General features: G+C 33.9%; 1 protein-coding gene across 1 annotated transcript in view; it reads right to left on the reverse strand.

Annotated features, from left to right (window-relative positions):
- The window catches only part of LOC129229527 (clotting factor B-like), a 31,107-nt gene extending 21,380 nt beyond the window's left edge, over positions 1 to 9,727 (reverse strand). Inside the window, exon 1 of the mRNA XM_054863847.1 lies at positions 9,544 to 9,727. Within this exon, the coding sequence (XP_054719822.1) occupies positions 9,544 to 9,574 (31 nt within the window). The 5' untranslated portion in view covers positions 9,575 to 9,727. The remainder of the gene's footprint in view (positions 1 to 9,543) is intronic.
- Positions 9,728 to 10,814: the final 1,087 nt, after the last annotated feature.

The raw sequence follows: 10,814 nt of genomic DNA on the forward strand, positions 1-10,814 counted from the left end.
CCAGCGAAATTTTCCGAAAGTAAAATCCTAGAAACAGGGCCGTCCCAAAGGGGGGGGCGAGCGGGGCAATCGCCTCGGGTGCCACAAAATGAGGGGGCGCCGCAAGGCGCCCCTCGTTTCGACGGAACTTGACGACATTCGCACGAAATGAGGGGCGCCTTGCGGCGTCCCTCTTCGTATAAAATAGCCCCGATTGTATAAAATTAAGGGCGTCTTGCGGCGCCCCTTCCTTTTAGGCTCAGTCTCCAAAACATTCGTTTCCGTTGCATCATTGAAGCAAATACAATTTCTGAGAATATAACTGTTTAGAATCAAACAAAAGACACTTCTCATTTGTCTGGTTCTCACCAAAATTGCTTGAATTCTGCCCCTGCATGCAGTAACGTAACCAGAAAAAAGTTTTAAGGGGGCACAGTGAAAAAAAAAATTGTTGATCGGATTGAAGGTGTCCGGTCAAAATTTTGAAACTTTTAGCTTTAAAAACGCAATTTTAGTCTTAAAACGCGATTATAGGCCATGTTTATTGACGTTAGGGTAAGGGAGGAAGCTCAGAGACTGTTTCCGATTGATTTTTTTGGAAAAAAAGATTGAAATCAATTAATACTACCTTTGCAAGTTTTCAAAATTGAAGTTTCAAAAACGCAACTCGACAAACTTTGAAAATTTTATGGATAGTAGGATCCGGAGCATTTCCCAAGAAATTTGTTCAAAATTATGGTTCAAAAAACTTAAGCAATGTTTTACTTTCAGGGGCTAACCCAGTTGAATTTTCGTAAGTGTCGTTTGAAAAACCCATTGCTTGTGATATGAAAGAAAGGCGGCAAGGGGAGGGTCCGTGCACGAATATTTTCTTAAACTCAAATCTTAAAAGCAATTTGTAAGGCCGTATTTTGTAATATTAGGGCCAGTGATTTTTCGAAATTAGAGCTCCAAAAACGCAATTCTGAGCGATTTTCGATGTTGTTGAGTATTTGTGGGCTTCTCCCTAAAACTTACAAATATTTGATGCAAAAGAATAACATCTTTGTTTATAACATATAAGAAAGCTGGTATTAAATTGGTAGAAGTAAAACCAAAAAAAAAACTCTTGAAAAGAATCATTGAATGAGTCCAGAATGAAATTTAATTTTGATGTAATTTACTTCAATAAATACATTTTCTATTTATAATCAGCAAATAATTCATTCATATTCTTAGTTTGATCAATATGAATAACCAATTCAATTTTAATTGTTTTTTCATCTTGTGGGATAACATTTTCGTAAATAAATATTTGGATTTTTAATTTTTCCATTTTTCGAAAAGTTTTTGCTGCATTAATGTTTCACAAATATTAAAAACAGATTTATTGCTTGTGATTTAATTTGTGTTATTATGCATAGCCCTTTGATTGTTCTGTTTATTAATATGTCGAAAAATCAAGTATGTATTATGTTTTGATGTTATAACTAACTTGATTTTTCTGTGTGTTTATGGGGGGGGGGGGGGCGCCAGGAAACTTTCGCCCCGGGCTCCGTCAGCTCTTCGGACGGCCCTGCCTAGAAACGCAATTTCAGGCCTTCTTTTCGTCAAGGAGGTCATGGCATCCTTTTGGATCTTCGTTTTGGAGCTACATTTAAATTTGCTTCCCGGGGCAAGGGCCCTGTCCTCCTACCTGATCTGAAACCGGGCAGATCATTCAAGATTTTAATCAGAAAAATCGTCGTAAAGGGGGAAAAGTACAATATTTTAGTTCGTCATTCATATATGTTACTCTCAAGGGAGTCGCAATTTTCCACTTTCTCTCCACGCATCCAGGATTGTTAAACACAGAGTTTGTTACATAGTTTGTTGTTTAAATGCTTGCGAGAGTATGTAATCTTTTTTTTTTCAATAAATAAAATATGTCTTCATGGTTTAGGTCTATAAAAGCTTGGGAGGTAAACATTCGTGGCCGCCCTCGGTACTCCTTTTAGACGGCACCATTTCATGCTTCAGAAGGGGGCCTTTCCCCTCCCCTGTATCCATGCCTGATTACCGGTTCTGTCACAAACGTTGCAACCAAATATGAACCAACATAATGTTCCCAAACATTCTATTTTTCTTAAACTATGCTATGCTGTCTGGAAATCGACACATACTTTGACAACTGAACATTTAAAAATCAGCATATTTATTCTACTTATTATAAGTTATTTTGTGAGAAATTCTTGAAGAATTTTACTTGATTATGAGAACTATATGATGCGGCCTGCGGCCGCCCCTTGCTTTGGCCGCCCTTGTGCGGCGCACACTTTGCACACCTGCTAGGATCGGCCCTGGTCCCTCTATTGCTTGTATCACCAAAATTTTAATGTTGGCACTTGCATCCCTTTGCTTCGCACTGTCTCAATGGACCCTATTCACCTGACGTCACTGCAGGAATAAAACGTCACTGCAATGCATTGTGGGTACTGTAGCAGACGAAAATCGGGTACTATGGCGTACAATGACATTTACTTTTATGCGGCTTATAAACTCTTCTTTCTATTTAGAAATAGATTTTTTGGAAGTTTTTAACAAAGAAACATCGTAAAAGAATGATGAACGATTCATTTAATACGAAATACTCTCTTTATAATCGTATTTTCATGGTTTTAAGGTCTATTAAGGTTATTTTTATGGTCTCTTTGGTTCCTCATCACAAACATGGTGGAAACTCAAATTCTCTTTTTATTTTTTCTTTTCTCAGCATTTTTCATGCAGTCATAAGTCTGTATAAGCCCTAAGCATGTTCATGATGTGTATGATGTCCAGTAATCATTAAATAAAACGAGTTTTTTTTTTTTTTTTAGCATTAACACTGCGTAGTTAATCAAAATACCTGCAGACCGACAGCTGAAGATATCGTTGACAAACCGTGAATAGGCTCCATTGTTCTGTTACTTTTGTCGCATAAAATGTATGCTCCAGTTGTCATTTTCCAATAAAAATTAAATCACCAATTTATTTAAGGGACCTGCAACTTGAAGAAACAAAAAAAAAAAAAAAAAATTGAATTCAAGATAACAAAATTTAAGTTATGTTTTTCGCAATCACGAGTGTGTGTGTGTACTTATGTAGGCGTGTGTGTTTGTGTGTGGGGGGGGGGGTATGAGTGTTTGTGTGTGGTGGGGGATGTGTATGTGTGTGCAGGCATGTGTGTTTGTGTCTGTGTGCAGGCATGAGTGTGTGGGTAGTTGTGTGTATGAGTGTGTATGTGTAGGTGTCTGTATGTATGCATGTGTGTATGTGTTTGTGTGTGTGTATGTGTATGTGTTTGTGTGTGTAGGCATGTGTGTATGTGTATGTGTTTGTGTGTGTGTATGTGTATGTGTTTGTGTGTGTAGGCATGTGTGTATGTGTATGTGTTTGTGTGTGTAGGCATGTGTGTTTGTGTCTGTGTGCAGGCATGAGTGTGGGTAGTTGTGTGTCTGAGTGTGTATGTGTAGGTGTCTGTATGTATGCGTGTGTGTATGTGCTTGTGTAGGTAGGTGTATGTGTTTGTGTAGGTAGGTGTATGTGTTTGTGTAGGTAGGTGTATGTGTTTGTGTGTGTAGTTGTGTATGTATGCGCGTGTGTGTAGGATATGGATGCAACCTGGAGTCGGTTTTCGCTATAGGAGCAGCATCGTGAGGAGCCGGTCGACGGTGATGCTGCAGAGGGTGCTGGCGGGAAAATAAAATGATAGCACATCAGAACAGTCAAGTGAGAACAATAAACAATCGTGATGGCTCAAAAAAAAAAAAAAAAAAAAAAAAGGGTTTTCTGCCATCCTTCATCGATAATGGTTTGGAATAAGCTATACATTTCAGAAATAAGGTTACTTGCTAAGTGCAATTAATTTTTATATCTTCACTAGCTGTACCCGACGCGCGTTGCTACGCCAACAAAAAAATACATCATTATACTGATTTTCATGACAATCGGTTGAACGGGGCAGAAGTTGCTACTCTGCAGTGCCACCTGGTGGCGAGTGGCTTCAATGAGCATATTATGCACCTTCTCCGTGGAAAAATACATATATATATATAGCAATTTTCATAATAATCGGTCCAGGTATCAAGTGAAGCCGTGCCTATACTCAAATTTTGTACTCACGCAGTTTGCAAGATCAATCAATCGCTAAAAATATCAAATAGAAAAAGTTTTAAATCCCCCCGTTGCATGAAAAGCCATAAAACAATAAAGAAAGAATTTATTTGTTCAAACTCAAGAAAAATGGCAACAGCTAACTTCTTATCAATGAGATCTTTCACGCGAATTAATTTCTGCAGCCGATAATTTTATTCGTATTTATCCAATGGATTGTGACTTAAATTGGAATAAAAAAGGAACTATCGATCGGATTTTTTTCGAACTGGTCTATAAACATTCCCAGTACCAAAAATAACAAACGGTGAAAGTTTCAGCCAAATCTGCTGGGTAGTTTTTGAGTTCATGGATGACATACAGACAAACATTCATTTATATATATATAGATGAATGTATGACATAAATTCATGAAATGCATTTTTTTTAAATGTGAATTTTATTTTAAGAATTTCTTACAAATTGTCTGGAAAATTGGTTATTGTGAATTTTTATTTGCTATCAAAATGCTTGTGAGCTTTAAAAGGAAAAATATGGGGCGCAGACAACAAACAATTCATGACTTTATAATTTAACTAACAATTTTATCGCTCTGCAAATAGTATAAACTGAGGTGGAAGTTTTTTCGTTGATAGCTTTTCTTCACTTATGTAGTGCATGTGTCCCATATTTTTCCATTTAAAGATAGGAAGTATTTTGATAGCTATTAAAAACTCACAATTACAAATTTTCCTGTCAATGTGTAAGAAATTTTGAAACTATTTGGGGCTTTAAATCTACATGAAGCGTAGAAAAATTATTTTATACTTTTTAGTTTATTTTAAAAACATGATACATTAAAACTCTTTTATTTCATTAATTATTTTCTGCTTTTTAGCATTGTGTGTCTGAAATGTTCTATTCAATTTTAAATACTTCGATCAGACGGTTCAAAACTGACGATGACGGAGTTTGGTAAATTGATTCAGTCGATAAAATAAGCTTAAACAAGAAACTGCATCATAAATAACATTGTAACCTTAAAAATACACATCTAGCTTTATTTAAATTTCTATCAACAACATAAGCTCAGCAAGTGGAATATTTTTAAAATGGTAATATAAAAATATCATACATTTATTTTTCTGCTAAAGAACTTGATTTTTCCGGCATTTACAATAAAATTTCACCAATTTTGTAATATCTCTTGCATATTCAAATTGCTATAATTATGTCGATTGCTTTAAAAAATTTGGGCACAGTTTAATAAAAGCATAGTTCAACAAAGACCGTGATCAACATTAAATTTTCAATTTCAGACTCACCTACATATCTGTATGAAATCGTTTAAAAACAATTATAATTCACATTCTAATTACTTTGGAATGTTAGAAAAAAAATTATTTGATGCAGAAAAAGCTGGGGGATTCTATGGATTTTTCAGCCTCAGAGGATTTATGCAAAAATGTAGATTAAAATTATATTAAATTAATAATTAATGGTTAACTGATTAATTTGTTCATAGAATATTGGATTGTCATCGGGTCTGAGGTTGCGTACGAAATTTCAAAAGAATCTGATCACAGGAAGTGAGAGAAAATTGAGTTGCAAGATTCCACCCGAACATTCAAGAACCTAATGAAATTGAAATAAACTAATAATTGATAGTTAATAAATTTGAATAAGGAATATTGCAATGTCACCAAGTCTGAGGTTACATACAAAATTTAAAAATAATCCAATCACAGGAAGTTGGTGAAAACTGAGTTGCAAGAATTCACCCGAACAGACTAAAACCAAACCAAGTTAATAAAAACATGGTAATTAAAAGATAAACATGAACAAAAATCCGGGAAGTCCACAATTTTTTCATTACAAGATGAGGAAGCATTTGTTGAATGTATTCTACAAACGAATCAAATATTTTTTTACAGTGTAATAAATGAGGAGGCATAGTGTAATATTTGCCAGTATGTTTGCTTTTGAACTTAGCATACAAATTTAAGAACTTAATTGAACTATATATATATATATATATATATATATATATATATATATATATATATATATATATATATATATATATATATATATATATATATATATATATATACAACGTAATGAAATCTGATATAAAATTATAATTTTGAACAGTATTGGAACTTATGATGCCAGTTTTTTTTTTCAAAGCGTAGTATGTTTGTGCGTAATATTTATGGTGCAATGTTACACTTAGTCACAAACCTCGTACCATCTCTTTAAATCAAGGCAATGCAATAATTGTCCTAAGTAGCCTCTAGACATCAGTAACTTAGCACCAGATTTTAGCTCAATGTAATATTAAAAATAATTTGAAAAACTAAAAAAAAACATGCTTTTGTAGCAAAATGAACTAAAAAGTAAAAAATAATCTTTGGATGTATATAAAGTGAAGTATATAAAGTGATTGACCAAACACTTAATTTTTATCTTATAAAAAAACCGTGGGGTTCTGTCTATTTACGTTTTTGCATGGACAACAAATGGAAGAAATTCAAGGCAACTTGATAAGAAGCCCTCCACGCTTTTTTGTATTACATTAAAATTAAGTGTTTGGCGAATTACTTGATATACTTGCTTATCATCCAAAGATTATTTTTTACCTTTTAGTTCATTTTGCTACAAACGCATGTTTTTTTTTTTTTAAATTTTGTAAACTATTATTTAATTTTTCTTTTTCATTTTTTTCTGTTTAGTTTAACTTGTTTTACGAAAAAATATTCGTTTCAACATAATTCAAAATCTTTTATATTCATGACATTTGCGGGAAAAAAAAGCGATTTAAGTTCTCGGGCAGCATTCGAAACGCTTTCTCTCCAACTCTAAAACATGCAAATGCACCGATAAATTGCCTGTCGAGTAATTGTCTAATCCAGCTAATCCATCACAGTCATCGTTGTATGCGTGCGGAAATCATATTCGCAACTCCAACAAACTATAGGGGGCACTGCAGTCACTGTCTAATGGCCGACTTAAAAACTAAAACAAACGCATGTGGTAACGAAGAAAATGCTAAAAGTGTTGTGATTTTTGTTCGTATGTATGATATTTTTCGCTTTATTCTTTTTAAATTAATTTTCAAAGTCTTGTGGATATTCTGGCCCACGTAGAAAGAAATGAGAATTCAAGAAGCATTACTAAACGTCAAAGATTAATGCAAACTACGTAGTTCGTAGTTCTAAGCAGCTATTTCCACGATGTTGAATTCGATATTTATCAATTCTTGATAAAACTAAATAATAATTGTGGCCTGACAAGAACAACAATTAATGCTAGAAAATTCAATATGACAGTACAAATTGTTATCGAAAGAAGATGATACTTCTTTGCCTTGCTTGGCTAGCGCTTATTGTTTTGCATTTGTTGCTGAGTTATTTCTCTCGAATTCCCGAATCGGTTAATTTAAAATTTTTCTGTTTCGATTTTTCTAATTTCTGAGTTACGATTTAATTATGTCAAGTTATGCAAATCATCTACAGAATTCTTACGGATATATGGTGGTAGTTTTCTTTTCAGTTGATTGACCATTATTTCTTTTTACTTATCGAATTCTGTAATCTTACTACCATTTTATTCCACTCATGATAAAAATTAAAAATGGTTTAACTAAAAACGCGAAATCTCGCCAAGGCTACTTTGCTCGCACTATACTAATACTATAACCCTAAACAAATTTGGCGAAAACTTTCAGCTGAGAATAAAAGGAATAAAGTAAATTCTTTCTCGGTTATTCATTTTGTTCTACGATAATATATTCAAGAAAATATTTTGCATACCGTCCATTCCAACTAAATGCTGCTGTAAAAGATGGTTAGTTAAATTAATTTAAGATTAAGAAAAACTCATATTCTTACAAATTCATACAAAACAATAAAAATTTTTACCTTGTATAACGTTATCCAAGTTTGTTAATCCAGTTTTCGCTTTCACCATTTTCAATCAACTCATATTTTAGAAGGAAATAAGGAAAACTAACATTATTTTGAGAAGCTCGAGAATACTACTAAGGGACGAAATAATTTCTGTAGCTGAAAGCAAACTAAGACACATCGATTGCGTTAATAAATACTCAGAACAAACTGCCTGTGTTTACGTCAACAGACACACGTGGAACGCAACGTGGCAATGTTTTAGTTTCATCGGCAGTTTTGTAAATCACCGCAAGGCAGCGTATTCGAGCGCTGGAGTTCCGAATTACTTTGAAAATTTGAGGTACATTTTAATAAAAGTATTGTTAACATTGAATTGCCAATTGAAGGCTCACCTAAATTTTGGCATGAAAGAAGTTAAAAACAATTATAACTCATGTTCTAATTACCTTGGAGCATTGGAACAAATTTTGTCAGATGCAGAAAAATCAAAGGTTTTTATAGATATTTTTAAGTAATTTTTGCGGGAGTTTTTTAAATTTTTTAAAAATCATTTTCTTTTAAACCTTTTATGCCAAAATATTGGTTCAAATTGGAATAAACTAGCAATTAATAGCTAATGAATTAATTTGATTATATAATATTGCATTGTCGTTGGGTCTGAGGTCGCGTGCCAAATTTCAAAAGAATCCAATAGCAGTAAGTGGGTGGAATTTGAGTTGCAAGATTCCGTTACAAGATACATACATACATACATACATACATACATATAGATGAAGCTAATAAAAGCGCGTTAAAAAATCTCTTTTCGCACTGATTAACCTGTTGAAAACCTTCCATAAGCGTTTAGAATGTGTTTCAGAAACGGAATATGAAAGTTAGTAAGTTAATCATTGTATTGCAAATTCTTGATACCCGATTCGAGACTTTATACTTACACCTTCACTCTCTCCCTCTTTCACTAACATTTTTATGTAGTCAGTAAAAGTATTGATTCAAATTACAAAAACTTTTATCATTTTCATTTAAATATGATACATTTATGTTTTTTTAAACTTTAAAACGCTTTGTACTAATTTTTAATAGCTTCTATTCAGGGGTTTGCACAGGGGGGGAGGGGGAGAAGGGACACCTGTTGGTCCGGGCCCGAGCCTGAAGGGAGCCCAATAGTTTTAAAACTAGGGGTGCAATATAGGCGTAAACGATATGGAAGGGGGCTCGAAAAAGTCTTTTGTGACGGGCTCTAAAATTTCTGTGCACGCCCCTGCATCTACTATATTTGATATCCGTTGTAATAATTATTTTAATGGGAAAAAAATATCTATGGTGGAAGACAAAAACACACTTGAATTTGAAAATTGAATCTGCTTTAGAAATTTACATTTACAGCTTCACAATAATTGTAATATTTACAATTTACATCTTTTCGTTTATTGAAAAAAAGTACAGGAAACGACCTAATAGTTTACCACAAATAGCTAACAGTACATAAAATATAGCTTAAGCTCATTACTAGATTCAAAATATGCATGTGTTCAATACAAATGAAAAGCTAAAAATTACTTACGTAAAAACAGAGGAAGTAATTTGAACTTCATTTCTGGGCCTAAATGAAGAGGAATAAAAATCCAGTAATGAAATTGATGAAAATGAAATAATTTAACGGTTTTCCAAGACCATTACGGCCCTTTATACGGCCCTAGACTGCTGAGTTCACTTTTAACCACAACAGCGTTGAAATGCAGCGAAAAATATCGTCTGCTCTCTTTTAAAAAAGGTTTTCAAGCTTCTTCTCCAGAAGTTCCGGCCAGACCTAGGTCAACGGGTGAAAGTTATTCAACAGGTAATAAAAAAAAATCCGGTCTTTCGTAAGGACGGAGAAAGTACCTGTCATCTCTAAAGGTGTTGTTGTTTCGCAAACCAGTGTGAGGAAAAGTCGTTCAAGTCAAACCGGTGTCTTTTATCGGTTCTTTCGGTGTTTGGCAACAGTTTCTGATTCGAAATACAGCAACAAACATTGCTGAACGTTGTCGACGGAAGCAAGAGTTCTTTCACCTTCTGTTAGAAAAATAAGAAATGGGTGTAAGTCATAATTTACTTAATTAAAATAATCTATGATTATAATGAATGATTTTCTTGATTTACTTTTCAAAATGTAACAAGATCAGTGGCGTCATTGGGGGGGGGGGATCCGTCCCGGGTGACACCCTTGCTACGTACGCCACTGAACAACATTGATATGTTCAGTGGCAAGATAGATATGTTCAGTAATTCAAATATGCTTTCAAAATGCCTCTGCGTTGTAAGTAGTACAAGTTGATGGTACATCGCAATTATACGACAAACTAATTGACGTTCATTTTTTTGTGATGCAAGAGGTGGTTTAGAATAATTATGTATCATTTTTTAAACTTTACTACATAATTTGACTTAATTGTATTACTGTTTTTGTAGTTTTTTTTTTTGCTACTTGATTCGCAAATATTGTACATACTATAGAATTTTAAATAATACAAGCGCTGAATGTGAACCTCATATATATTATTAGCAGGGGCGTGCTCTGGGAGGGGGGGGGGGACAAGGGACATCTGTTGGCCCGGGAACGAGCATGAAAGAGCTCAATATTTTTAAAACCAGGGGTGAAGTATAGGGGTAAACAATACGCAAGGGAGGGGGCGGAAAAGTTATTTGTGACGGGCCCCAAAATTTCTGTGCACGTCCCTGATTATTAGACTACAATTTCTGGAGAAAAAAAATAAAACAAAACAGTTTTTTTAAAAAAAATATGTTTAGTATATGTATGACTTTCATGCAAAACACGTTTTAGTTTAATTAGTC

Source organism: Uloborus diversus, chromosome 9, assembly GCF_026930045.1.
Source record: "Uloborus diversus isolate 005 chromosome 9, Udiv.v.3.1, whole genome shotgun sequence".
Classification (NCBI taxonomy): Eukaryota; Metazoa; Arthropoda; class Arachnida; order Araneae; family Uloboridae; genus Uloborus; species Uloborus diversus.